The sequence below is a fragment of the Harpia harpyja genome, chromosome 5, assembly GCF_026419915.1.
Source record: "Harpia harpyja isolate bHarHar1 chromosome 5, bHarHar1 primary haplotype, whole genome shotgun sequence".
Classification (NCBI taxonomy): domain Eukaryota; kingdom Metazoa; phylum Chordata; class Aves; order Accipitriformes; family Accipitridae; genus Harpia; species Harpia harpyja.
The window spans coordinates 55,723,953-55,751,093 of record NC_068944.1 but is presented as its reverse complement, the minus strand read 5'-3'; the positions used below and the strand labels follow the sequence as shown (position 1 = coordinate 55,751,093).

At 40.6% G+C, this 27,141-nt stretch overlaps 1 protein-coding gene across 6 annotated transcripts in view; it reads right to left on the bottom strand.

The window, feature by feature from the left end:
• Positions 1 to 46: 46 nt before the first annotated feature.
• The window catches only part of VPS13B (vacuolar protein sorting 13 homolog B), a 486,767-nt gene continuing 459,672 nt past the window's right edge, over positions 47 to 27,141 (bottom strand). For 5 of the 6 annotated variants that reach the window (XM_052788600.1, XM_052788599.1, XM_052788602.1 and 2 more), the window contains exons 55-63: positions 25,791 to 25,909; positions 23,770 to 24,593; positions 19,106 to 19,282; positions 18,015 to 18,185; positions 11,152 to 11,328; positions 8,581 to 8,683; positions 7,669 to 7,918; positions 1,646 to 1,900; positions 47 to 299 (exon numbers count right to left, since the gene is read on the bottom strand). In XM_052788600.1, coding sequence (XP_052644560.1) covers positions 1,655 to 1,900; positions 7,669 to 7,918; positions 8,581 to 8,683; positions 11,152 to 11,328; positions 18,015 to 18,185; positions 19,106 to 19,282; positions 23,770 to 24,593; positions 25,791 to 25,909 — 2,067 coding nt within the window. In that variant the 3' untranslated portion in view covers positions 47 to 299; positions 1,646 to 1,654. Of the gene's footprint in view, positions 300 to 1,642; positions 1,901 to 7,668; positions 7,919 to 8,580; positions 8,684 to 11,151; positions 11,329 to 18,014; positions 18,186 to 19,105; positions 19,283 to 23,769; positions 24,594 to 25,790; positions 25,910 to 27,141 lie in introns of all 6 variants that reach the window. The other variant, XM_052788598.1, reaches the window with a different exon arrangement.

Below are 27,141 nucleotides of genomic sequence, written 5' to 3'. Positions count from 1 at the left end.
ATGTTGATAATGGATGGGCTTGTTTCACAGTCAGAAAAGGACAATGCAGATCCCAGGCTTCTGTATTTTCAGTACACAAGAGACACGGCTTTTAGAAATATCTTTTAACAAAACAGAGCTCACGAGAAAAACATTGCAGTTACTACATTCTTATTTACTGTGCATTTGGTCATATCAAGTATGCATAGAAGTTATTAACTATAAAGCATATGTATCTGCTCCAAACGATGATCAGATTTTATTCCAGTTCTTGTCTCCAATGCCGGCCATGTTCAGGAATCCCCAGACAAAATTCATGTCTGTAAGTACATAGAAAAGGGGAAAAAAGTAACTCACATATAGTTGAAAACCAAGTAAATGTTTGTTTTTTGAAATAAAACTGCCATAGTCAGATTTGGTTTATAAAGTAATCTAACTGTGCCTGGAGCCAGTGATTTCTTGTCTACTACAAACTGTAAAACATCTGAAAAGTAAGACACTTAGAAAGCTCATTTGTCTTGATGTGTTTAGCATCATAAGTGTATTGTGGTGGCATCATTAACGATGTAATTGGCGCCTGTGGGTCCATACTCTTTGATCAACTTGGGGAAAAAAAAAAAAACCTCACTTTGCTTAGCACAAACATGTTTGAAAGGTCATGCTTTTAAATATCCCTGGTTTTATCTGTTCAAAGATGATAAGATGATAACCATAAAATGAGCTGGGGCTTAACTGAGCATGTACTATGTAGTGGTGGCAGATCAGAAGTAAGCGAGACCCAACAAGGCTATACTATACTTAGTACCTGCACATCTATGTTACGTTGAGCTTATAGATTTTTGGTAGATTTTAAGGAGACTAAGCTGTGTTTCTTAAATTTTTGAACTGTGTGTTACTGGCTTCCAGCTAACAACCAGACAATGCACAGTCATATATACATTGAAAGTCCTGAAAATTTGATGGTGGATAAAATAAAGTTTCTGTATACAGACAGTTTTAAAAATAAATTAATGTTGTAGTTCATGTTTTGTTCTCCAAACCACACAAAGGCACTAGTTTACATTAAGGACTAACGTCCTGCAAAACTTCAGTCAAATAAAGGAAGCTATTTTAAGGTTAAAGTGGTGCTAAAACCCAGCTGTCACTAGTAACTTAAACCAGCCACACTGGCTTTTTCAGATTTAGTGGGGGAAAACGTTTTGCCTCAGGATGTACATGTTGGGGGGAGCGCGTGTGTGTGGGGAAGGCCCAGCCTTGAGCAAGTTTTTACAGCTGAGTTATAAACCTGGTTTATAACAGAAACTGGCAGACCCTAAAATATGATGTAGTAGGTATTGATACACATTTTGTGTGTGTGGCAAAAATGTCTGTATGCATGCAATTTTTCCTTATTCTCTGATTTTTGGTTATTGTAAAGAAAAAGGATTTTGATTGAGCTATAGTCCAAGGCTGTTCCTTTTCACTTTATTCATTTGCTAGAACACTTTCCTTCCAGCACTAGTATCTGGCTAGGGAGCAGGAATGTTGTCAAGATTAGAAGACCTATTGGGCTTAACTTTGTTATCATCTCCTACCTCTTAAAAAATTACATGCATCTCTACTTGATGTAGGTTACTGCAGAGAAAGCATTACTTTCAAAACGGTAAGGTATTACTATACTCACCACAAATAACTATTAATTAAATCCTTTCCTCAAGGCTTTATTTTTCACCATGGTGAATTTGCTAATGAATACTTGGGCAAAATTTTTATCAACTACATATTGGTATGTTTTTGTTATAGTTGGAAGGTGTTCGGTAGCCACAGTTTGCAATGCTGGCACTGTCGCGGTGCTGGGAGTGAGGTGATAAGATGTCTTTGTGATGTACTCCACCAGGCGGTTGTACTGTTGTTCTGATAGTCTCTCTCTAGCTCCATCTGCCTGAAATCAGATAAGATAAAATAATTACTGAGTAATTGACAGTAACTGAACTTAGTAGTAAGGACAATAACTTCCACATTACTTTCTGTAGTTAAAAATCTTCCTCCCTGGGATCTTTCTTAACAATAGTTTAATGGATGTTTTAATCAACAGTGTTCTCCCATAGTTTAGTGCTTGGTGGCTTTGTCCTCTCCTTTGCTGTTTTGGACACTTCTGAGAAGCTCTAACTCTGCCATAGAAAATGTAAGCAGTATCTTTAGAGACTTCAGGGATGGACACGTTGGTCAAGAGTATATCTTTACAACAGATCAACTCTTTGTAGACAGGAAAACATCTGAACCCCTTTTAGAAAAAAGCCAGTAGCTCTTGGCAGTGCTTATCAGATAGCAATTCTAATTAGCAAAAACATTGTCTCATGAAGTACAATTAAAGAGCCCATAGCTACACCTGGGCAGTTAAGTTTAAGAAGTCTTTAACTTACTTGATTTAAAATAAAGACTAGAAGCTACCTTCTATGACAGGATAAATCCATCTGTTTCTGGTAGCCAAAAAGCCATGCTGGGTCAGAGGACCCACACAATTACATTTTTTTAAACAAAAGGGGTTTACTACTAAAGATGGTTTTGGTGTGTCATTTCTGGAGAAGAAATAAAGGTGTCTATGCAAACTGCCTTTTCCACCACAATGAGTTGGAAGGACTCCTCTGAAGAAATCCCTTTTTACAGGCTGAAATATGTAGAGGTTCAAGGCTCTACCAAGGGGGATGCAAGTAACCTACTCTAGTGGAAAAAATTACAGTAAAGCAAATACTGTCAACAGAAAGGTGGCATCTACCATATGGTTCCAACCAGATAAAGTGTTAGATGAAGAGCCATGGGCAAGCCTGGCTTTGGAAGATCAATCTGCTGTGCCCTTTTTTTGAAGAAGAAATTGAAGATGACTATGACTAGCTTGAGAAGGGAAAGCATGCAAGCAGGCATCAAGCTAGTTGCATGGTTTCAAAAAATGTATTATTTCAGAAATACCACCGTGCATGCTACAGTAGTATCGCTAGCAAAGTCATTCAGCATAGAAGTTATTTCCAAAATATGACAATGAACAAAAAGGCAGAACCTATCCTAGGGCTAGGCTTTGATGCTTCCTTATTTACACTTGGAGAACTGCTGACCAGTTTCAGTTTTGTAAGGTTTAAGACGTCTTTGTTGGATGTCATGCTAAGGATTCAAAGACTGCTATCTTCTGACTGTCTTTCAGGGAGTTTTACACATGCCTCACTGGATGTGATGGTATTTTCAACCAGTGCCATTGGATTCAGTTTAACATCCACAATCAATATCTTGCCACATCTCTGGACTGCAAGGCTCATTTTATACAAACCATTGCCTATTTGAAGAAAGAATTAATATGATTGATAGATAGTGACAGATGTCACATCCAAATCAAAACAGTCCCCTCTATTTTTTTTACTATGCCTTTGGACATGGATTTGCTGATCAGCAAGCAGAAACACTCCTGTTTTCAATCATCACCACAAAAATGCTAAAGGAAGCAGGCTCACGAACAAGCTCAGAAGCTGAAGGTTGGAGCCTGTGCCTAGAAACAGCGGAAATGATGAAACAGGCAGAGGAGAGTGTGGTGTCCATGAATGACCTTGAAGGGAAGGAAAAATCAGAAGGCAGACTGCTGCAGCAGACTCACGGCTAACAGTGGAGAATGGTGTCTGAACCACATCTTCAGTCTGGTGGCACCCAAAAAGTATCTCAGCAGTCAGTCTGTTTTACCAGTTGAAAGGAGAGAAATACACTAAAGTACCACCGCCTATGTAAACTAGATTTTAAGTTATGGGGTAAATCTTGCATGTAGGTGGCTCCACATTTTTTCCTGGTTTCTACTTCAAGGAAGGTAAGCCCAGGGGAAGCTGGGTTACAGTTCTGCCTCCACACTGACGAAAAGACCCAAGTTATCAAAGGAGATGGAAAGGGTGCTGGCATCCCACTCACCTACTCTTGTGAACCGTTCTTCATTCAGCTCCAGGCTAAATCCCACAGGTACAGCATAATTACTCAGGAGGAAATATTAACTGCACTTGGATGGTCTTCCAAAGTAACTGGGACCCTACTTGCTTCCAGATTACTTCATCTGCAACCGCCTGCTTCTCCAGCCAGTTTCAGTTTAGCTTATATTGTCAGGACAACAACAGAAAGTTGGAATTGCTGTTATTCTACATTTTTTCCTAAATGGGACCTAACATTGTCACTAAGTGCCTTAACCCACTACTTTGAACAACTATAATGTTAACAGCCAGACCATTCAATGAATCAAAACTTAGTCAAGGGCTGCTTAATGCACCTGCTAGAGGAATCTTAAAGTTATCGTGTCCTTTCATGCTAGAAGGCTGTACTTTTGGATTAAGAACTCCAGATTTTTTCTAAAATTCCTCCCATTACAGCTTATAAAGAAGCAGCCTTCAGCAATCCTAACTCTGTGGTGGTTACAGCACCTTTGTTGTGCAGTCCAGATGTGTGGGTAGCACTAATGGGCTGCTTTGTGCACACTGACTAAGGAGATCCGGTTCTCTAGGGTTTTTTTCACTGCTTTGAAAAATCCAGAGACTGGTTTTCAGCTCCAGAGATGATAACATGTAGCACTATCAAGAAAACCTGCTGCAGATCATTACAAAGAAATTCTGGAATATCTGAAAGTCCAGGACCCTTCAATTTTTTGCTGTCTTCTTGACATTATGAGCTATACCAGGAGCAGCTGGAAGAGCAGGCCTTTTGAGTTTGATGTCTGTCTGGAAGCAAGCACTGTCTCAATTACTTTGGAAGACAATCCAAGTACAATTAATCCTTCCCTTTCAATAACAATGTTGTCAGTGTCAGTTTGCAAGAATCCATCCAGGGTATTCCTAGTCAGGTGGATTAAGTTATATACTGTGGAGATGAACAAGCCATCAGGCAAACCTATTGCTGAAGGAGTCAACATCTCTGGTGATTACAGCTGTAGAATAACTCATGTTTTGTTTCCTAATAGTTCCAAGAAGCTGAGGAGAGGGAAGGGGGAGAAACTGTTTTGGGCAGAGCCAAACCAAAACTTTTGGCAATTATTTTTGTGAGCAATAAGACAAAAAAGTGGATTTTTATAAAATTGAAATGAAATGTTTCAATTTGTTGTATTATTTCTAGCATCTTTGACTAAATTTATCAGAAAAATAGACATAATTTACGTTTGGTAACATCACCTCTATTTTGCTAAGCTCACCATAATATTTTGGTTGACCTGACCGGGCATTTTCCGACTAAAAATTCTGGCCATCTTTACTAACGTCTTCACATACAGATGTGTCTGCACTTCAGTTGAGGACATCTTCAGTGCAACAAGATGGCCTACCATTAATACTTAGGAATCATGTCTGTGTAGGTGTAGGTCTGCAGCTCTGAGGCTGCTCACCTGCAAGTCACAGCTTGCTGCTCCTAAGGTTCCTTTTCCTAATTACATTCAAATTGTTTTTAGAAACTGTTGTTGGGGAGCTGAAGGGGCAGCCCTGGCTCCCACAAGCACCAGTGCTGCACACAACAGCTCAAGCACCACAGAACTGACATGCTTAGCTGCAGGAAGGAAATTACTAAGTATGAAATTACTCTAGGTAATTACGAAAACTTTATGGAGCTTTTGGAATCTTTTATTGTGTAGTTGCCTCAGCATCAAAAAATTTAAGCTTTCTTATTCTTGTCTGCCTTACTTTCAACTGCTCCTCCTTATAGCACATTTCTTTAAATTTTCACACAAATGTCAGCACCAGCATCTGCATTCTGAAGGAATATTTTGCCGGGTCTGTTTTGTACAGCATCACTCAGCTTTTGCTGTCTTGCAGTCACTGACTTTGCTCCATCTGGGCCACAGGCACTCTTCACCACTTTTATCATGCCATACATTTTCACTGCATTCTCAAGAGCCCGTGTCAGCAAAAGAGATTGTGTACTGAGGCTGGGTGGCTCAAGGCTTACAGCCGCCGGCATTGCTAGGAGTCGGACTCCCATATTTCTATCCAGAACTTCAGAAAAAACCATGTATTTGGTCCACTACTTCCAAAGCAGGTCACATTCACTGCGTGTACAAAACGCATGTGTATGTGGGAATGCTGGACTCTGCACATGCCATGTAGGTTTGCGCTCTGCATGTAGAGGAGCCGCTTGCCCAGAAGTCCTATATGTTCCCAGCTGCAGCAGCTGTGGGGACTAGAATTAGGCTCCCTGTCCCTTGTCTTCCCTTCACCCAGACAGGCAGCCCCTCTGCCTCATCAAGCAACCTTTGGGCAAGCAGCCCTTCCCCCAGAGCAGCAGCCTACTCCTCACCCCTTGGATAACCAGATACAAAACCAAGAGCCATCACACTACAGCCTCATAGAAAAAGACCTGGGCTGGTGCTAAAGTTAGGGTTAGGATGGGTTGAGTGCATCAAATGCCTTAGGGAGAACAAATTATCTTCCTCTTCCCTCCAGGACAGTAGCTCTGAACTGAGCAGGATACTCTGGATTCAGTCTGATGCATGCCTCCAGCAACCGCTCAGCACTCAGGGATAAAAAAGCTGAGCTTTGCCCACTTGCATCAAAATTTAAGTAATGCCTCATGTAGCTCTGTGGTGAGAGAAGGCAACTTCAGTCAACAGCACTCTGTGAGACTGAGGTTAGTGGAAAGACAATAAATGTAAATAGAGAATTCAGCCCTAAAAAAAGCTTTCACAAAAAAATCCAAGCGCTGTCATGACACAGATGAAGTCCTTGCTGTGCTGGAATCGATGGCAAAACTCTTCAGTGACTTCAGCAAAGTTATGATTTTACTGAAGGTGCTGAAGCCTCCCCTGCTTTTTGGCACAACTCTTACTTCATGGGGCTTTACATGTTCTTTTCTTCTATTTGAAACAGAGAAGTTTCTGGTATAGCAGTCTATGAACTACCTGACACACTTTTATAAAAACAACCGGGACACGCGTGTTTGTTTTTGAAATGATCTCTCATATGATTCCACTTGAGAATTTAATACAATAAACATTGTTTCCCAAAAGTGTAAAAATATAACATTCTTCTACCATTAAAAGAAGATAATTAATCCAAAACCTCAGTATTCAAATGGCTTAGGGATCTTTCAATATGAAGATGAAGGATTTATGCTCTTACTGGCAAATGCTTGGTGCATCCAATCTCAGCACAAGAACTGATCCATTTTAAAGTTAGCATTTGCAGAAGGAAGATCTAAGGAAGCGAATACAGCTAGCAGCCAAGCAAGACCACTGCATTGGAAGTGGCAAGATAAGAAACATGCTGATAGGAGCACGCATCAGCACCACTGAACTGCTAAAACAGAATTCACAGAAGAATAAAAGGAACTGTTCTTGCTGTGACTTTGTAGGCACAGGCAGCAATGCTGACTTGCCAAACAATAAACACCTCACGCACATGTAGCCATGAGAACCTCTTCAGAAAAGAGGTGGTGTTTACTAAGAACCTAGACTTCCTCTACTTTTTCCCTCAGAAAATTGCTGTCACAGATGTGAAATGTCATGATCAATAAGAGGACAGAAGGGAGGAGACATGTCCCTTTCATTCAAAGGGCAACACAGTCAGCTATGAGGTGCATGAAAACAGCAGGTCTCCTGGTTTGGCACTTAGACCTCTGGCCTCCCCACCCAAAGGTGAGAATGCCTGTTGCCAAAAGCATCATCATCAGTGTAACTTTATCTTTGAATGAAAATCGTATTGAAGTCTTTACCTCCAAATCAGAGGGCAGTCTCTGTTGTTTTAGCTGCACCTTCAGCAGGTCTTTTTGCTGATCATCTTCCAGACAATCGATTTCAGTCACAGGGAATGCCTGCTGCTGCGTGTCTTCACTGATGCTGACCACAAAGAGCACCTCTGAGGTGAGCAGCAAGCAGCCTTCATGCTGCTGGCCTGATCCACTCACAATCATGACATCTAAGGCCATATGGACCTCTGGCCTTCCTAGAGATTGCAGCATTTTCCTGCGTTATCAAGGGGAAAAGAAAAAAAAAAAAACCCCAAACCAAAAGAATTAGTCAGTGTTATGCATTGGATCCTCCAGGACTTCTTTTGTAAAACACTAATGTTTTTACTTAAGCCTGTAGCTATCACCTACAAATATAAAATAAGCCAGGGAGTATATTCCAAATCTCCATTACTGAAAGATGTAAGACTTAAGATTTAGAGAATAAATGTAAAACTGTTACTTATCAAAACTCCTTAATCATTCACTGCAAGATTGGTCTAATAACCGTGCTAGGTCAGCCTATTTCCCATCCTAATAGAAAAATTACCCTGAGAAGTGGCTTACAAATTTGGTGCAGAAAATAAACCTATCTTCACTAACAGCTGTTTCTGGAGATGTGCAGTATTTTTCTTGGGCTCGGTGCAATGATAAATAAGTAAGAACTCACTGAATGCCATTAAATAAAGATCAGCTCTGTAGTTCCAAAGCTGGAAGGAGATCAGCAGCCCATCATTTGCAGACTGGGTTTCTATGCACTACCTTTGTGTTTAATGTTCCTAAACAAACTGCCGTAACTCAGCCTTTCCTAGGGAAGCAGCCTGTTAACTTGACCACAGGCCAGGACCTATTAATAAACAATGTGGATGTAAAAATGAGCAAGTGTCTAAATAATTTTACCAGACATATTTGACGTGGCTGTTTGGAGCCTGCTCAACATGTTGATCATTTGGATGAGAGCGCTGCTTGGGAAGCTGAGAAAGTCCAGCTCCATGCAAAATACCTGTGGTAAGAGAATTTAAGTTTTTTAGTAGTTGTTTTCTACAAAACAGTTACATGCTGCAGTGATGTCATCTGTTTAGAGCAGTTCATAAAACAGTGCAGATCCAAAATGATGTCACATCTTTGGAAGCTGTAGTCAAGATAATTCATTAAATATTACAATGCAAGAGTTGTGCACTTAACCCCAGTGATCTTGCATTAGCAAGCAACAAAAAAACCCCACTGCGTGTTCTAAAAATCAGCCATACACTTGCAATCAAGAGAAACATAATGCTCCTGAGAGCCATCATTTCAGAGTAGGATCGGACACATCACTTAGGATTTATGTAGAAAAAATCAAGACCATTGTTAACTTTCTTGCTTAATATTAAAATACTTCCATGTACGTGTCACAATCGGTACAAATTAGAAGGCAAGTTTTCCTAGATACTGTATTCAAACGTTCAGTTACTTAATCCAGCTGTTAAACACAGATCCGTATACATTTATGAGATCTCCTGGGGCATCTGGTTTATTGTGAATTCTTCTTAGTGCCAGCACAGAATGGAGACTACAAGAAGCAGTTAAACAGGTTTCTAAATAGACTATCCAAAGCTGAAGATGATACAGTATGTATGCTTTCAGATGGCTTGTAAACCTTTAAAGATGAGGTACGGTCACCAGAAAGAATGAGTGGGTTGCAAAAAAATTCACAAATTAAGTAGTTTTAAAAATTCTTACAAGACAGCAAGTAGGTTACACAGCAAGCACTAGTGTTATACGGTTTAGTGCAAAGTTACTCTTTAAATAAACAAAGAAATTGTCTTTTGTCTAATTAAGCATTCCATTGAAGCAAAAGGCATTTTTGCATAAGGGTGTCAATAACTTAGATTCCTTTTTACACAATGGATAATAATTTAAACAAAACATCAGCGCTGAAAAAAAAAAACCTTTAATTTTTAGCACACATGTTGATGGTAATACTTAAAAGCAGCATCCCAGTTGTAACAGTTGGCTTACCGAGGTTCTCAGCATTATGTGAGTGAAAATGTTATTTACAGATGGAGAAAGAGAGAACATGTGTTTATTTCTGTGTGGTCCCCCACCCCTCGGTCCCCCCCAAGAGGCATGGTCCCACTTCCAATTCAGTTGTGGGTAAGAGTTACTTGAACTTTTGTGTGTTTTCCTCTCACGCACTGTCAGCTATTATTGATACAGTTTTTATGTTTTTTCCTGGCTAACTCTTTTTGTCACATGCTCATGGAAAACATGATGTCTTGTATGCCATATCTGCAATGAAAAGTGACCCTCTACTGCTACAAGTTTCTTGATAAAGACTGCAGTGGAATTAAATCTAGAAAGAATAATGCCATGGGCAGCAAAAACAACATACAGGCAGCCAACAACAGACAAAAGTTTCTGATTTTACTGATACCGGTTTTATACCTACAGGATGCATAATTCAGGAGAAGAGTTATTATTTACACTCATGCAAACAAGATAAAGTTATTTTGAAAGAATTGTAATAATTAAATGTTTCATTATTTCTTTAAATAGATTGCTTCAAGGAATAAGGTCTGAATGTAATGGGAAGCATGGAAACAATATCCTAAACTTAAGCCCTAGGAGAACTGCTCGTATTCTAATCAACACATCACAAAGATAAATATTGCTAGCGATTAAAGGCTTAAATATTCAAGATTTGTGCAGTGTAATTAGTGAAGCAAAATTATTGACACATTGTCCTTGTATCAACAGGTCTCCCTGCTTTTCTTCCCTGACTTCCCCCCCTCTTTTAAATATCCGGACCAACAGCTTAGATTTATTGATACTGGAAGCAAAGAAATTAGTGTATTTTGATATTTTATTTTTATCTTTTACAGTTTTTGGTCTTCCAGAAGTATTCACATCAATCTGAAAGGATGCACCACCACTGCCACTAAGTGCTCAGTCTAGCCGGAAAACCCACCTCTGGTTGTTAAAAGGTTACCCGTGTATCCAAAACCAGGACTGTCTTCTCACAGCTCTCCAGTTAAAGGGGATGCTCCCACTACATGACTCACTTCTTTCTCCCAGGAACATAACTCTCTCTTTGTGTAGCGATAGGACAACTGTTTCCTTGCCATAACAAAGCAATTTCAAAATAACACTCTAATTGGATATAGTGTTGCTCTAATACTTTTATGTCAAAAACTCTTTTGTAAGCACATATGTTTCTGTAACTAATTCTACTGTATTCCAGGAATTACTTCATGCTTTCTGCATTCTGTGTTTCTGTGGCTGTACAACGCTGATCGGTAACACAAGAGAGAAGCACAACATAATGGCTTTTAAGAAAACCAGCACAACATTTATAACTATTCAGCGGTGGCATTTCTAAATCTTTCTCTTAGTCACACAGATACGGAGCCGAATAAGTAAGACACAGCAGGTTGTATCTGAAGAGCATTTTAAAATTTAAATGGAAATGTCAGAAATAGAGAAACTCACCGTAACCTGTCTGGGAGACGAGCTCAGCTGCCCCTCCGATGGGCTTTGTGAAGACGCCCATGATTCCTTTCCCCACACCCGAGATGACCCCTCTGGCTTTATGCCCAGCTGAAGCTTGGGCCTCAGATACCCGCTGAAAATTCTGCATTGGCTGATCCACGATCCCAGCAATTGCACCTGAACAAACAAGAGTCCCCAGTAATTAACGAAGATTAATATCCCAGAATAAGAGGAAATCTTACTACTGGACCTGAATGTTGCTTGGATTACAGACTGTGCCCCACCCTTCTTATACAGCTATTTAACATGCGACCAATTAGCTAAACAATACCTTAGCCTCAGTTTAAGTTAAATCTCGACTTCCTTTTTTTTTTTTTTAATGTATTTTACTTCTTTAAACATTCAGATCACTTAACTTGACAGTATGTTTTCATCTTTCAAATACTTTTGCTAAATGCTTTTGCTGAGTTAGTTTAATTTAGCTCATTCTGTGTAGCATTTCTGAAAATGTTGGGCTTGGAATAAAATCCACCAGTTTGAGAAGACTTGAGCTGCTATGGAAATGAGATTTTCACGTGAGCCTGAGATTGACTTCATGAGAATAAAAACTGCCTGTATTCAATAGATCATTTTTATATCCTCTTCCACTGCCAGAAATGTTCATAAGCTAATGCAACTTCTGATATATTACTAAGATTAGCAGAATTAGACTTTGAGAGTTTTTGTTACTTTTTTGTGAAAATGATCATATTTTACTTTAATGCGCGTGGGTCAAACTTTTACAAGTGACACAGTGACCTCCCCAGCTTTTAGTATCAACAGAGAACTCCGACTTAAATCTTCCTAAATGTAAACAGGTATGTGAGGTGGTACATTTCTTTGATCTTGAGTTTACTCTAGCCACTTAACCACAGACATGTCTAGTTATTGTAATTTTGATAGATAAGCTATTTGGAAATCACTAAGAGTACAAGGATTGGACAAAGTGACATCAGTTAGAAAACGGTCTGCCTGATCCGAGGTTCTTTGCTCAGTGAAAAGCAAGTTTGCAGGCTCCTCGTCTAGCTCTCAGTTTGCACCCTCAGCTGCAAATATCAAGATAAAACAATAATTTAAGGAGTAGGACCAAGTGTCACTTTGGTAACCAGGCATTTTTACTGCAACCCAGACATCTTTGAAGATTCTGCTTTGTATGTGGAAGCAAATCCAGGCATAATTCCACAGATTTGGACAATCACAGCCAAGGTATTTGGTCCCATGTGTTTACCAGCGTGACACGCACTAGTCAGCTAGCTGCTAACCGGTTTTCAGATGGTTTTAGTTACTGTTACTGGATAAATGGAGAAGTTGCTGACTTTGAACAACAAGAACTAATATTGTACTTGTACACTGGTATTCTGTCCAAAGAAAAGATGAGGATGAGAAGCAGCACACTTTTCCCCAGATCCTTGTCCCTGGGATACTATCTATCAGCAATTCAAGAAACTTGCATCCCCCATAAATGCCTTCCTCTCCTCTTAGGCAGATTGCTTCCAACTTCTATATGTGTATCCTTTACTGATAAATGTATAGTGTTTCCCCAGAAAATGCTGGTCTATTTTTAATGCGATACCCGTTTTTTATTGAGCTCACTCACTGAAGCTGAGCACGCAGCTGAATGTTCACCCTTTGTACCACAAAGGCCATGAAGTTTCCTTAATGCCACGCCATGGAAATGATACAATTTTCAATTCAATTCTGTTTCATTAGTACTTACCAGCTGCTCCTGCTGCTTGACTAAAATAATACCCCAACACTGCATTACACAATTGGGATTGTTTGTCCAGTCTTTTCTTTTGTACAGTTGTGATGCATTTGAAGGCATAAAACAATACTTGGTGTTCTGCTAAGTTACAGTGTTACGTTACCCTGTGACCTCCTTCACCCTATCTATTGAGGTCATCCACAGCAACTGCACTTTCAGAACAGAAGTTATTGCCTTATTAAATGTAATCCACCTAAGTCCTAGCACTAGTAAATTATTTACTGCAATACACTTGAGCAATGTTATAAGGTAATAATAAATAAGAGACTACTCCAAAGGACCTGTGGTATGCTCCAGGCACTTCTCAGCTGGAATTAGGCCCAGAGGACAAGGAAACAGAATGAAAACTGCTATGACTGTGTTATATAAGATTATTTATATAGTACCCCAAATAATATATAGCTTAATTAGCCAGTTGTTTAGTACTTCCACACTTTGTTATTCTGCCATTTTATGCATGCTCTGAACTTGTCTGTGAAGCCATTGCCCTTTTGTACCTCAAATCCTTTTGCAAGCCCGGTCTTTCTACCTGCAAAAAATACAGCCAATGATCTTCTTTTCCCTCTCTGCTCACCCCTTGTAATCCCTTATCTTGAACTGCCAGTTACTGACATAACTTATTCACGTGCTGTGGTCATGGTCACAAATCACATAATAAACTATAACTCGACTCCTTTCATTAAGGAGTGGCTGGTCCTACCACCCTTGCATGGCGAAGCCAGATCTGCACAGCTCCTTCCCTGTGTGTCATGTGTGGGCAAAGGAAAGAAAAAAATAGGTCAAAGGCTGAGCAACCTCAAAACCCAACAGCAGTGAGATAATGGTGACACACACGTGAGGTTCACTGCATATCCGAGCACCAGAAACTGTGTGAGGCAGATGTCCCCTGTGTCCATGTGGCTTATTTCTTTCTAACATAAAGTTAGTGGTAGGAGCACCATGCTGGATGGACTTACCACAGAAGGTCTCTCCCCCGAGATTTCAGTGGGGTATCAGGGAAGCAGAGCATGGAACCACATGTAGTGGTTCCTCCCTTCCCACTCATTCTCACAGTCTAGACACAGCTACGGTGTCCTACTGCTGTCCCTGTCCCTTCTCTGTAATGTCCCTTGCCCATTAATTTTTTTTATTAAAATGAAACCATCCTCCATTTTTCTTTCCTTCCTTACCCTAGACATTCAATTTTATATGCATGTCCACATATGTACACACAGATTATGTATGTATAAAGAAAACCTCAATAAAATTAAACACTAAAGTAACAAAACAAAAACATATTCTTCCATTACTGGACCAAAGAGGTTCCAGCAACACCGTAACATCTGCTAAACATCAGCTGGGGTGCACTCTGGTTAATACATGTTGCTCAGTAACCATAAAAAAGATACTTTGATAACTACAAAATTTAGATAGTTCAGAGTATATCACTGTATTACTTCAAGAAGAATTTAATTACGGGCAGCAACTGGTTCGTGCACAGACTGACAATGTTTGGTGAACATAGCATGGCTTACAGAACTTAGCAAAGCTTGGGTTCTTTGTGGCAAACTCTTTCAGACCAAGAAATAATTGGAAAAAATCCCCCACCAGGAGAAACTGGCCATGCTTTGCCATGAGGCTGGAAGCTAGCCAAGCTGAAACCATTTCACTTCCTTTTCCTTTCTCTGTTGTCCTTCAGGATTATTGTAAGTGTTTCACACCGAAAATACAGCTGAAGCATAGTCTCCTCACAGAAAACATCACGTAAAAATACAGCTAAAAGAAAAGAGCACCTGTTGGTGTGCATTAACATATTTGCAGAATTAGTGTGTGGAATAGCACGCGCCTTCAGGATTAGCACTGGAACTTAGTATCTCACTTGTAGATAGGCAAAGATAGGGTGGCCCCGATTCAGTGGTAGTTGCACAGCAAGAACAATAGTGACCACCCTTAGTAACAAAAATTTGAGCTTCTGAAATCCAGCCTTTACATTCCCTAGCAGCACAGTTACACCGTCAGTCAGTATTACTATCAATTCACTTTCCCCCAAAGCAGGGAGGAGTAACTGAAATGTCGAGCGCTTTTGCCATTGTGAAAAAATGGCTTTTCTGATAGTTGTCAGCTTTTTGGTTTTTCAGAAACGCTCAACTTCCTAAAAGGAGCTACTTCAATATGATATTTTTCACTAGGACCAGTAGTTGAAAATCAAGCTGATAGTTTCAACATTCTCTTTTACATGGCTATAAATTATTATTTTAAGCTTGACCTCGTCATGCAAAATGCAAAAGATAGTTCCTTGGTGGGGAGTGCTGATCATCTAAATATTTTAAATACGATTTCACTGCATTTTTGTCTAATCATATAAAAGAAAACACATACCTGTCATAAGCTTTTGCTTCTTTTTGCACACAAATGTTACTAAAATGACCTAGAAGTCTCCCCCAAATTAGAAAAGACGACGACAGCCGGCCAAAGATAACAATCAAATCAAACAACACCCTGACAGTGCTTGAGTCATTTAAAATGAGACAGGACAAAGCACTTAAGAATGTACCACAGGGAACAACTTGCACTGAGGAGGAGACAAGACTACATGATTTTGGCCCTGATTCAGCAAAGCTCTTAAGCACATGCTTAAGTGCTTTGCTGAATCAGGGCCACCATGAGCCAGATTTTCAGAAAAATTACAAATGCAACTCTTCTTTCTGTATAGATACCACAATGTATCGGTGAACTGAGGGCTCTTACATGCCTGTGCCCAGGCATGAAATCTGCATTTGCAATTCTTTAAGCTGCTTGCATGAGTCAGATGGCTTTTACAAACTGTGACTATCCTAGAAATGTTTTCCACACTTCTCAATTTTACAATTAGAAAGTCATAGAAATTACGGCCTCAAAGGGTCTTGCTCTCCACATTCCTGTGCTCACCTGAACTCTTCATCCCTGTGAGGGAAAATAACATAGCAGCTCCGCTTCGTTTTGTTATGTATGAAGAATGTGGAAGTGTTTTTAGAGTAAGCATGTTCACATTTACTCTGAACATGCTGTTGAAAAAAAGCAGCATGGTGATATCTCCTCTTAACTGTAACTGTTTTTTGGGGGGGAAGCCACAATGTTCTTTAAAATAAATAGTCAGGACAGAAACAGCTTTCTGATGCATTTGTAAAAATTGAAATGTAGGTCTATTCATCATTTCGGTCTCGACACAATTTACACAAATGCTGCTGTGTATACAGAAAAACCACGCTTTTTAAAAATCAGGTTTAAATAACAAAATTATGCCTGATAGAAATTCAGTGGAATATTTCTGATTCCTCCCTTAGTGAGAGGTCCCATACTTGTCACGTCCAGCTACACAGTAACTGTAGCTATTTATCTGGGTGCTTTGTTGCCTCCACTGCTAAGAACAGAGGTATTTAGCAGGGAGGAATCTCTAAAATAATATCAGCAGGAGTAAGAACAAGATCCTTGCTTGCGGAGGAGCACTGTTTAAATGCTACTATGAAGCTCTCAGTTTCTAGCATGAAGTCTGATTTCTTAGGAAATCAGGGACACTGAAACTCTCTTTTTTTCGGTTTTGTTTTTAACTCAGGCATACTCCCACGAACAACGGAACCCTTGTGCACAGGGAGGTACAGGCACGGCGTACTTGTGCATGCATGTTACGAGTTCCCGGCTTTCCTGAACAACAGAAACTTTGCCTTGTTACAGCCAAAGCTACAAAGTTTTGCTCTTTGCTTCAGGCTGTACAGCTGATGCTTTTAGCTCTGAAGGGCTCTGGTGTGTCAGTGAAGGGGACAGCCACCACGTTATCTCGCTGTCTTATTAATAACTGAGCCAAGATCACCAGACCATTTCACCAGCACATATACACCAGGCTGACACAGTGCTTCTAAAAGTATAATCTTTCATTCAGCTACTCAACCTGACTGCCCTTAGCCCAATAAAACAAGAAGGAAAAATAAAACCTTCTCCGAACTGCCTTTGATTTGCAACACCAGTAACAGCTTACTATTGGGATAGTAGCTACTAATATATGAAATTTCTCCTTTATGCACATTTCTCCCAGGACACTCGCTTGCTGGTTTACAGGCATTATCAAATGACAGTGCTTCACATCATCTAATGTTATTGCTTAAAATAATTTCCAGTAACTTAACCCAAACTTGTAACATTTTTACCACTTCCTCTTTGGGGCTTTCAGGGTTGCGGTTGCAAATTTAGGAGTTGTGTACACTACTGAAGATTAGGAAAGAGGACAAATCCTTTCAAGCTTCAGCTCTGCTAACCTTTTGCACTGGACTGCTTTTGGTCACTTTGATCTCTAAGGGATTCATACTCTTTAATATGTACTGAGGAACTCTGCCAAACAATACAGTTCTGCATTCCTTTGCTGTGTGACAAGTAGAAGTAACCTAGAAAATCCAGCCCCTTACTGCAAAACTTCTCACAGAGATTTTTTTCCAGTGTGGGTTAGTTTTCAAATTTTTAGGTACTATTTTGAAATGGCCAGAGTAATCTTCACTTCTAACCAAACCACTTGGCTGCTTGATGAATACAATTACACTGAATCAGGATGATCTGGGTCTCTTTGTAAAAGCAGAATTCCTCATCAAAGCTTACTTAACATCTGCGCTAAGTTCAAGCGGTTTTCAGACAAAACCAAGAATCCCCGATATCTACAGTGCAGCAAAACCAAGCAGGTACGGAAGGCATTCCTATAACTTATTGGAAAGTAAACATCAGCGTGATGACGTCTTTGTGCTGACTTAGTTACAAGTCACCCTGCCCAATGCAGAATTATTCCTTTCTTCTCAGATACATCATGTACCAATGAAAATATTATTTCACGAAGAGAGTGCAAGCTCATTCTATATCTGCAATTATTTTATCAGCAAGAAACATATACATAAGTCACTAAACCTTGATAAAAAGAAACCGTATCTCATATAGGTACTGTGAGGTTCTCACAAGAAAACACCGAAACAGAATTTGCAGTTACAACTCAGATGTAGAAAAGGCTGGTGAGCAGATCAGAAAACAGTATTATCACTCAACTTGATATTTAATAGTACATTACCTAGAAGGCTAATGCCTAAACGAGAGAGCCCCTGCCTCAGTCCTTCTCCCAGGCTCTCTGGAAGCTGCCTTCTCCACTCTTCTTGTCTGTTGTAATGCTCCTCATCCAGTGACAGCCTATCCATATTCCGAGCAAGACTCGTTGCCAGATTGGTAATTGACGTCAGTGTACCTAAATACATGGAGATACACATTTGGGTCTGGATCAAAATGCTTTAATTTAAAACACAGACACGTTCTATGCCTCACTGCAATACCGAGCTTACCAGCAGAACAGCAAATCGATCGAAAAGTCGCCCATGTGTAACATGCTTTACTATTTGTTAAGCATCACCACACTGCTGCTACGGTCGACGTCACGCCTTTTACATTAGCCTGCACCAGGTTTGCCTGGCCGGCGGGAACAGCAACTCCTCTGAACATCCTTCCCCAGTTCCCCAACTTCTGTAAGGCTAACCGAAATGGAGCGGGGCGGCGACGGAAAGGCAAACAAATATTTACAGCAGGAGCCCGGGAGGACGCGTCCTGGGGGAGCCTGGAGCCGCGGCGAGCGGCCGGGGCGGCCGCACCGCCGTCTGCCTCTCCCGGGCGGCCGAAGCCACGCGGTGGCACTCTTCGTACAGGCTTCGCAGAACAAAAGCCGCTCCTGTGCTCCGGCCAGCCCAGCCCTGCTGTCAAAACCTATCCGCGTACTCACACGGTTATGACAACTGTATCTACCTTTTTTTTTAAAAAAAAGAAATAATAAATATGATGAGGCGACAGAGTGTAGAATTTCTGATGGTTAGCAGAAGTACAGAACACCTTTAATATTTCTGCAGTTATCACACAAAGTACTGGCTGAGCCAATCCCGTTTCCCACTGGGAGGTTTAAAATTCTGAAGTTTCTTAAACATTCTTACGCACCATAGTTAAGCGGTGATCTGTTTAATACATAAGATGTTATATGTGAGCTTTGTTACCCTCCCAGCACTTCACTGCAGCCTAGCAAGCCAAACAAAGCTGCAAGCAATATTGTTTAAAACTTTAACACATCCTTTAACAACACACGACAACAAAGCGGTAGTTGGAGCAACAAAGTGAAAGCTCTACCTTTGGAAATGTGTTTTACAAATGATGTTGTTCCTCTGGAAACTCCACTGACAAATGCTCCTGGGCCTCTGGTCAGCCCTTCATAGGGGAGCCTAAAGAAATCGGCTATGCCGTTCCCTATGCTTCTCACCAGGCTAGCCGGGCTTCCAAGAATTTCCAGCGATCCGACAACCCAGCCTGTGTGGAGGAACAAGACACATGTTATGGCTGCAAAAACTGCAGAAGCAGCAGTTGTGAAAAGGTTATTCCTTAATTATCTTTTTCACACCAGAATCCATCGCATTATGAACTTCCTTTGAGCAAAACACAGGAAATAACTCACCCACTATGAATTCAGAAATGGCAATCTTTCATACTTCGTAAATCAAAGAAATCCTTTTGGCAAACTCACAAATAGCTTTAGAATGACTTCCTTCCAGGAGCTTCCCGTATTTCTGCTAAAAGTGTGCTAGGGAGGTGGATGCTAGAGCCTCACAGCTACGGAGGAGCGGGACCGCAAGTTCAGATCACTGGCTCGGTTTTAGACGCTATAAGGCAGCAATGTGATTTCACATCCTTATGTGATAGAATTGTGACAGGGAGTTTACGCTGGTACAATGTCCTGCTTTACGGGAGTGTGCAGGTCAATTGCTTGATGGAGTGTTAGGAAAGGGGATGCAGATTTTTGACAAGTGCTTAAGAAGTTATTTTAAATCTACCCCAACCCTTCTAAGCTGATCATTTTCTTTCAGAGTGCAGTGAAAGCCAGACAAATGTCTTTTGCTCAGTACAGTTGTGTAAACAGCAATGACATCTACATGCTGATTAGGTTACTCATCAGGGAGTATTCCTTATGCATATCCCAGGAGAGGTATCTGTGGATCTGGTTTCCTATATAAATGCAGGGTTGCCAGCAGCTTGCTGGATGGCCGAGCGTGCAGCAATCTGCTGCTGGAAAGCTGTTTGCAGGTCTTGTCTTTCTCAGGCTGGTTGGCAGCAGATTTATTAGGGAAATAATAACTTTTTTTTTCGGCAGCCCTGAGAGAGCGATTCAGAAATGGCAATAAACATTAAATGGGAACTGCCTGGTCTTTGAGTCCCTGTACCATGAATTTCAACTGGCACTGTAAGAGCGACACAAGGCGCATCAGGGCCAGGAGACTGAAAGATGGACAGACTGGCCTCCTGCTCTCCTGCCGAGGGCCCTTGATCTGCGCTGCCCTCCCCATTCCCATCTCATCACTGCAAACTCCTGCTATCCAGATGCTTTTCTTGTTTTCTATTAACCCCTCCCAGTCACTCCTGTGGAACGCTGAATCATGAAACTGAACAGAAGAGAAAATGTTCCTCATATGAAATGATTTAATCTCATACTATCAGTCTAAGCTCCCGGAAAATCTATTATTCTTGTTGAATCTGTCCCACGTTTCAGCCCTGGCAGGTTGAGAACTCCAGTATATGTAGTATAAAAAGCAGGAACCACAGTGGACATAAGGGAGAGGGTGGGATGGACTATGAAAACAAATAACAAGTACTACTGGCAACGTGATGAGCAGAGCAGCAACGAGTGTTGTGGCCCCGCGGTGCCTGCCCTGGAAAGGAGCGTCCCCCTGACAGTCCTTCCCTGCCGTGGACCAGGGGAAGCCAGCGCTCCAGGCTGGGCCTGTGACTCCCTTGCTGTAGTATTTTTAATAAATTATCCTTGCCACTGTGTGAAGTGATGAAAAGCTGGAGGGGTGGGGAGGTGTGTACAGATGGAAGAGATGCTCTTTCTGCTTTTTCTGATCAATAATGTTGCAATAATCCCTTACAGCCTTTTTTTTTTCTTTTTTTTTTTTTTTTTCTAAATATTCTTGGCATTGCTTGTCCTGAGGTGGTGGTGTGATGGAAAGGGGCTGCACGACACCATGGCTTAGTGCCTTGCTGTCCTGCAACACTCCCAGTAGGTACCACCAGGCTGGGACACGGGAGACTCCAACTCCACTCACCTGTTTGGCCAGCCAGCGTGTTTAGGAATGAAAATCGGACTAAAACCAGGAATGAAACCAGTTAAACACAAAGCTGAGGGGTTGCCTGGTATCCCGGGGATGGGCTGTTGCAGTCTGGCCCTGGCCTGCGGGCTATCAGTTTTGGGAAGCTCTGGAAGGAGCGTGCTCACCCTTGGAGAGTGCATGGGAGGAATGTGCAACCTGCAGCAAGGGTGACGCTCCTTGGCCAATGCCCAGAGCAAAACTAATGGCTCCTCACTGCCGGCATGGACCACCCAACCCAAGCAGGAAGGCGTGGGAGTAAGTCGGGAATAGGAGAATGATGAATCAGGAATAATCCCTCAATTCACAAGCTCTGTGCTACATTTTGCTTTGCAGAAATACAGTATCATGTCAGGTTACCATTTCCCAAAGTATGCTTAGTAATTATATCCACGAATATGAAATAATTATGACTATATTAGCAGAGAGTCACTACATTTTCTTTATAGGCAACTATAGGGTTAGTTCTGGCTGATACCAGTAATATTTTTAAATAGAATTTTATTAACTACTAAATAGAAGCCAACTTAATTAGAAAAGGATGGGAGATTTCCATTGCAAGTTTTGCTAATTTGAGACACGCAATGCTAATCGGTGTATTTGAGCAGAGCTCTCCAGCCCTGTTCATTGCTTAGGAGACATGGATGCTGGCTGCTCCTTTGCAACATATGGGGCAGCCTGATACAGCCCCTTTAGCAGCCTTTGGGGAAAATCCTGCCCCCTCCCAGAGGGCAGCGATGGTCTTGCGCACAGCTAAGGGCAAAATGAGACTATATCCCACTTGGAGCATAAGGCACAGCTGTATGGGAATGCTGTTTGTGCAGATGCCACAACAATTTATGCATGGGACAGTGGTGAGCAGAAGGGGCTCAAACAACCCATTTTTTACAGATTAATGTCGTTAAAATGCGGGAGAGTGAGGTCATCTTCCACAAGAGACCAATCCAAGAAGTGTAACTCACCTGATGGTGAGGAAAGGACTCAGGGTTTGCAGACCATATAAAGCTTTTTGCTTGATTTTTTCCTCCCTTTTAACTTTGTTGACACAGTCAGCCTTTTGACAAGTGTCACAAACTCTTCAAAATAAAGCATCTTTGCCCAAACAAACATTAATCAATAAAATTCACGATTTTAATCATGGTAACCCCTTTCAAACAATACATTTTAGTTTTAGTGCTTTGAGTGGGATTTAAGTAGTAATTAAATATATGCTTATGTATTTTCCTCAAGAGAAGTTCCACTGAAGCAAACCTTAATTTCTTAATGTTTAAACTTGCTTGATTTCAGCTCCATCATAAGCCCAGAGCAAGGAGTGGCTTGTGCACTGCTGCACACTACAAGGGTAGCACAGGAGGAAAGACCAAGACCAGGCTCAGGAATCCCTAACCAGCATATGTGCCTCACCTGGGATGTTGCGCATGAAAAGCCAGTATAACCCCAATTTCCTGCTGCAGTCTATCACCACTTGTATCACCACTCCTAGCCAGTTGTGGGGAGAAACATTCACACCGTGTACCATATTTGGCTACAGTTTAATTAGCAAGAAACTAGATCTCCCTTTTTGTACTATGAGATTTGACTGTACAACAAATCCAAACAAGTAGTAAAAAGAAAAACCTGCAAATTTTGCAAGGAAAATAATGCAAGAAAATAATGAATTGGTGCACAATATTCTGGTCCACAATTGTGTACACAGTTGCCATAATCAGCTGTGAAAGTCAGGTATGCACACAGTGAAAGACCAGATCAGCATCTCACTATTTCTATTTATAAATATCTGAAATGCATGTGTACAACTTTGGAAACTGGGCACAGAAATCAGGTTGCAGCTGTGCTTGCAGCACATATTGAAGCATCAGGATTTCAGGAAAACTGACCATTACTATTTCAGGAAAATATATCCCACGTTTCAGTGTGGACTACGTTGCCTGTGATCATGGAGGAGCTTCCTCCTGTCTCAGATACAAATTCTGCTCCACGCTAAGACACATCAGAGACCAAATTTCATGACTTCTAAATTAATATTTACGGGAAACAGAATGTACCTGCTAACCTAATAGACTAATTGCTTACTATTGATCCTATATGGGAAAAAGTTAGTAACAGCAAACTTCATAGTTCTTGGATCAAAGGACAACAAACATCTGTGTGCCAGTTTAGCATGAAGGCTGTATGAAGAAAGACAGATTCCTAATCATAAACTGCAGCCAAAAGGAGGTTTAACAACAAAACAACATTCAGGGCTATAATTTACTTCTGAACGCAGAGCAACATGCTGAATAATTTGATTAAATGTAGTTTTGGGGAGTTTATGTGAGGAATGTGGGTTGATTCTGACTAGTGCTATAATATAAAATGACAAAACCTAAGCCAGCTAGAATACATTTTTATGCTGCGTTCAGGGTTTTGTAAAGCCTTCAGGCAGCTGGCTAATGTTTAGCACAACTTTACAAATCTTCACTGGTGTCTGCTCAGCCATTTTATTTCCCTTCTGTCGTATGGCAGGACATGAAAGGTGTCTGAAAATATCATTATCAAACAGTGTCTGAGGAAAACAGTAATTGTACGGCTAACATGTAGGTCATTCAGCTTGAGAGACAATCACAGAATCCTGGTACCTAAGAAAAATGTTACAAGTTAAGGAAAAGTACTGACCTGCTCTGAAAAGTGCTCCAGCAGCATAATGCATGGCCAAGGCATGGACAAGTTGCCTGGCAGTGGTGAAGATGGGTCCTCGCTCAAACACAGAGAAGGACAGAGGGGTGTGATCTGAGGCTATATACAGTTTCAAGGAAGCATGGATACTGACAAGGAGATTAACAGGTTGTATCGTTAATTTTCTTAACTTCACTGGCTTGACTAAAGCTCTTGCATGCTCTCTCACTTGTTCAGGCAGTATCAGGGCACTATCTGAAGTATTAATGGATTGACAAGGGGTTTTGTTTTCTGGAAGATATGTATCAAACAAAGTCTTAATGTAGTAAACAAAGGTGTCTTCCACATACAGCCTAGCTGGTTTGAGTTCAAAGCTGAGGTCATTCACGTGAAACATGAAATTCTCTTCCTTGGAAAAAGCAATGCAGAGTTTTATAAAGCAGTTTTCCTTATAGCTTTCCAAATCTTTGTTACAAACAATGAGGTTGTTCACTCTGGACCACTGCACAGTTTCATTTTTCTCTCCTTGGCATAGCAGGACTGCAAAATGGAAATTGGATTTGCTGTACAACTGATTGTCCAGTTGCAAGTCTTCACAATACACTTGGAGACTATGAAATTGTGGGAGGCCTTCCACGGCGTCCTGCTGGAACTCCTGCGACAGGGGTCTCAGGTAGCTGGTGGCTGAGGCCATGTGGAGGAAAACGTTGTCTGCTGTGAGGCGCAGAAGTTCAGATGACACTTTGTGGTTTGTAATATCATCAAACGCAGTGAGACTTAACTGACTGATGAACATTTTCAGTGACAGGGTCTGCTCTTGACTTCTAGACAGGGGGGAAAACAAGTTTTGTTACTTCATGTATTTTGAAGGCATCTTTCTTTCTCAAAAAGCTATCAGGAGAGACTTTCTCTATAATACATGGGAAACTCATTGTGCAAGTCCCATTAATGTTAATGGGATCTGGCAGCCCTAATCACCACAGTGGATACCACCCAGGAGGTCTTCTAAGAAATGGGATATTACACATCTATGCCAGGTTTCTCTTTCTTTCTTATCAATCAACAGGATAGTTTGGACAAGGACGTCTTTATACACACAGTAATTCCCTATTAGATTTGCAACAGAGCCAGATATTAAATCAGACAACAAACACAATTTTCTGATAATTCACATACAGCCTCAGCTGTCACAATATTGTCTGGGAGCCACTACTGAAGGTTACTATTATGGATAATTCATTTCACACCACACACAGCAAGTGCCCTCCAATGAAGCCACCACAACATTTTTATACTGATGGCATTGAGGGCCTCTCCACCCCCAATATTAACTGCCCATTGCCACGTTTAACTAGCAAGTGAGCTATTATGTACTGCTGATGACCAGTTTCTTGGGGATTAATGCTTCATTACAGCGCAAATAAAAACAGTACAACTAATTCCACTCTAATTGTAACAGCATTGCTGGAGGCCAGGCACTCTGCATCTTGGAAATAGGTAGTGTTATAATTGCACTTGAATGGAGCTGAGGACCAGGCTGCAGTGTGTAATGGAAGTGGGGAAGTCTTCTAAGGAAGAGTGTTATAATCAAGTACAGTTAATTACTGACTGTAAGACTATTTCTACAGCCCTTGCACATTAAGCTTCCTATCAATTTTAGTGGGAGCTTGTACGATTATGGATGGCAGGACCTGGCTAAATACATTTTAAACTGATGAACACACTCAAAATTAATTATGATGGAAAACATCTTTTTTAATGAACAACTCAGGACTTCTTTTTGTATCAGACATCTAGTGTTTACCCTAAAGTGATATGTTTTTTCATGTTAGATTGTCCTTTTTTAACTGATATACAAAGCATAACATATGGTCCAAACATATGCCACAGAACATGCAGCAGTATTAAATAAAAAGAACAGTTAAGCCAAAGTTTTTAAGTCAGTGAACACTTAGAAAGCTGACTGACCTCTCAGCACTGTTTGGCAATGCTTTTTATCATCTTTTATGTGCTTTATGTACCTGTTGAGGTTGATCTCGACGGGTCCCGCTCTTCCTTCTGGGGCCAAGGTTATAACTATTGTTCCACACTGATGGGCAATGTCCACATATACATAGCCAAAGCCAGTTAAGAACACAATCTACCAGAGAGAGTTAGAAACATATGGAATGCTACTGAAATTACTGTTTTTAATGTCATAATTTGAATTAATCCTATTAATGCCTTCTGGTTGAGATCTTTTACTCAAATCATGATACTGTTCAGGAAAAAAAGAAACAGATTTCAATACTTCAGAAAAATAACAGCTCTGACACTTTAAGTATTTCAGTTGTACAGCAAGATGAAATTTGCACCTCATCATTTAACTGTATAACTGAATACATTTTAATATGAAACTTCTCCAGAAATAAGCAAGATGTGCTGGGGGCGGGGGAGGTTATAGGAGAACAGAATTAATAGGAGATTTTAATTTGTGATTTTGGATTAAGGAGAAAGGCATACTCCTGGAGCTCTGCAAAATCCCACCTTCTCCTCTGGAAGACAAGCGCTAAATTAACATTATGTTGTTATGCCCTAGCTCAAAGCTGGTTAGATGAATGGCTGATAGCATGATGCAAAACACGTGAAGACTAAAAAATAAGTAACATTTTGGATTCATGAAGACTTGCTTAACAACTCAACACTGAATGCATTTTTAAGCCACCTAAACTGGTTTTGTGAGAACACCTTCACAAGCAAGGTGCTGCCACAAAGAAATGGCAAAAGGCTATTGGAAAGTGTAAAACGTCTAAAAAGGTAGGAAAATGGGAACTTGACAACAGGTTCACGTCTTGCTTACAGATATGCAAACTTTCATTCTGAACATGTTGTCCTTAGGAATAAATATTCTACTTAAAGAAATGACATATTGTTTTTGGAGCTAAATTCTGCAATATTTCTGTGCAAGTTTTGTGTTTTTCCAGAATATAAAAGACTAAGGTCTTTTTAGGTTTGGAAAACTCACAGTAGTCCTCGTTAGAGCAAGCTGGCTTCTGTTTTCTTGTAGGGCTACTACAAACACAATTGTTTACTAAATTGTAGTGACAGAAGCTATAATTTAAAGGAATCCAAACTCAAGAAATAACACAGGCTGTGGGCTAGCACAGGTAAAATAAACAGTTATTTGTCTTGAAGATTCTTTCCTGCTGTTAACAAGTCACCAGAAGGAAAAACACTTGGAAGTTTAGTAGGATCAGCATTTAAGCTGATTCTTGTTACACTATTTATAATAACCCTGCACAGATAATTAAATTTCATTCATCAAGTTATGTCTTATTCTTCTGAGAATTACATATAAAAGAATTTCTAATTTAAATATGTCAATTTTAATCC